Genomic DNA, 2,343 nt, shown 5'->3' on the forward strand with positions numbered 1-2,343 from the left:
TCCTTCTTTCCTTCTTTCCTTCTTTCCTTCTCTCCACTTCTCTCCTTCTCTCCTCCTTTCCTTCTTTCCTTCTCTCCACTTCTCTTCTTCTCTCCTCCTTTCCTTACCTCTTTCTATCCTTCCATCACTCTCGTCTTCCTCTCTTTTTCTTTTCCTTCTTTTCCTCTTCCCACCTCATTTTTCGTTTCTTCCTCATTCATTCATTTTGGGGTTGTCGCATTCCTTCCAGGTCAAACCCCGTGGAGGGCAAGCTTATCTTCTGCAACGGGGTGGTCCTGCACCGGTTGCAGTGCGTCCGCGGCTTTGGGGAGTGGATCGATTCCATTGTTGAATTTTCCTCCAACTTGCAAAACATGAACATCGATATCTCTGCCTTTTCTTGCATCGCTGCCCTGGCTATGGTGACAGGTCAGTGTGCCCCCCATTGTCCTTTTCCTTCCGGCTCTCCCTTCTCTCTGTGCCAGACCTGTAACCCCTTGCACCCTTCTCTTTTGCAGAGAGGCATGGGCTTAAAGAACCCAAGAGGGTGGAAGAACTTCAAAACAAGATTGTAAATTGTCTCAAAGACCATGTGACTTTTAATAACGGGGGGCTGAATCGCCCAAACTACTTGTCCAAACTCTTGGGGAAGCTCCCCGAACTCCGCACGCTTTGCACGCAGGGGCTGCAACGCATTTTCTACCTGAAACTGGAGGATTTGGTGCCGCCGCCAGCAATAATCGACAAACTTTTTCTGGACACTTTACCTTTTTAAGACTCTTCCCATGCACTTCCACTGACCCGAAGAGAAACTGCACCTGTCTGAGGGTGGAATTCGGCTGGGCCCAAAGCAGCACCTGTGGGTGCCAGCTCCCCCACCCAAACCAGTGTCCTGCAGGCAGAACGTGAATGGGCATTTTGGCTCTGGGGCATCCTGGATGCAGATCATGGACTACACAAACACCATGGTATAAACTTTTTATTATCAGCTTATAAATGAATTTATTATTAAGGACTCCTGATTAAAAAAGGCAAAAGTATCCGGCAACGTCGGGTGCGCGGCTAAGTCTCACGCAGTGACAAACAAAAGCATTGAGGTGACCCACAAGTCTCACCCTCCTAAAGACTAGAAGTTTTCTGCTGTAAAGGAAAGCTGTAATATATATGAAACCTAAATGTTGCGTGAGTGGCATGTCATTACAGAAGGCAAAGGCTTGTAAATTTATCAGACGCAGTTTGGCTTTTTAAAAAATTATTCTGTGCCTATTTATGAAGAAAATACAGAAAAAAAAATGATTCTAAAAGTAAATTTAAAAAGAAAGGTAAACGTGTTTGCAAAAAAAAAAGGAAAAAAAAGAAAAAGAAAAAAAAAAAGAAAGGAGAATAAAGAGGAAGACAAATAAATGTCTCGGTACCAGGAAAGCATGACGATTCTAGGGTGACAATGTTATAGGCACTTGCTATTGCAGTAATGTCTATATTCTATAAATAGTATTTCAGACACTATGTAGTCTGTTAGCTTTTATAAAGACTGGTAGTTATCTAAGCTTCAAACATTTTCTCAATTGTAAAATAGGTGGGCACAAGTATTACAGAACCCGAAATCCTCCCCAAAGGGACACATAGTGTTTGTAAACACCGTCCGACATTCCTTGTTTGTAAGTGTTGTATGTACTGTTGATGTTGATTAAAAAAAGAAGTTTATATCTTGATTATTTTGTTGTCTAAAGCTAAACAAATCTTGCATGCAGCAGCTTTTGACTGTTTCCAGAGTGCTTATACTATACATAACTCCCTGGAAATTACTGAGCACTTTGAATTTTTGGTTTGTTTTGTTCCATTTTTTTTAATGTCCAAAATTGTCGGTTAATATATTATTTTATGTTTGAGTAATATTTTTAATATTGCCATATTCTGTAGTATTTTTCTTTGTATATTCCCAGTATGGCACATGATACGAGTCACTGCCTGTTTTTTTTTTCTATGGTGTACGACAGTTAGAAACGCTGATTTATTTTTTTCTTCCCCCTTCCCTCCCTATAACTCTTTCTTTGAGAAAGACAATTTTAATGTTTACAACAATAAAACATGTAAACGAATGGCATCTCGTCTTCTTTCTGTCCAAGCGAGAAGCATCACCACCGGCATCCTTTGCCTATAGAGGACAATAGGACAATATATGTAGTAATAAAACCGCGTGGATGGGGCAATTCCCCGTCACTGACGGGAGCGGCAGGACTCGCCGGCTCCGCGGGAGGAAGAGGAGGAAAACCTGAGGCTGAAAGGTTGGTCCTTTCCCAGTTTTTCCCCCGTGGCGGGGCTCTGCAGCATCCCGACCTCTCTCCATCCATCCATCCCTCCCTG

The 2,343-nt window shown here is 42.4% G+C and overlaps 1 protein-coding gene across 1 annotated transcript; it reads left to right on the plus strand.

The window, feature by feature from the left end:
* Positions 1 to 229: 229 nt before the first annotated feature.
* On the plus strand, positions 230 to 754 carry LOC104276472 (nuclear receptor subfamily 4 group A member 2; the record flags this gene model as incomplete). Its single annotated transcript, XM_009872797.1, has 2 exons — positions 230 to 408; positions 498 to 754. Coding segments are annotated over 2 exons (436 nt in total), but the record flags the coding sequence as incomplete, so codon positions are not given.
* Between the last annotated feature and the right edge of the window lie 1,589 nt (positions 755 to 2,343).

This window comes from Apaloderma vittatum, unplaced genomic scaffold, assembly GCF_000703405.1.
Source record: "Apaloderma vittatum isolate BGI_N311 unplaced genomic scaffold, ASM70340v1 scaffold37497, whole genome shotgun sequence".
In the NCBI taxonomy this organism is placed as follows: Eukaryota; Metazoa; Chordata; class Aves; order Trogoniformes; family Trogonidae; genus Apaloderma; species Apaloderma vittatum.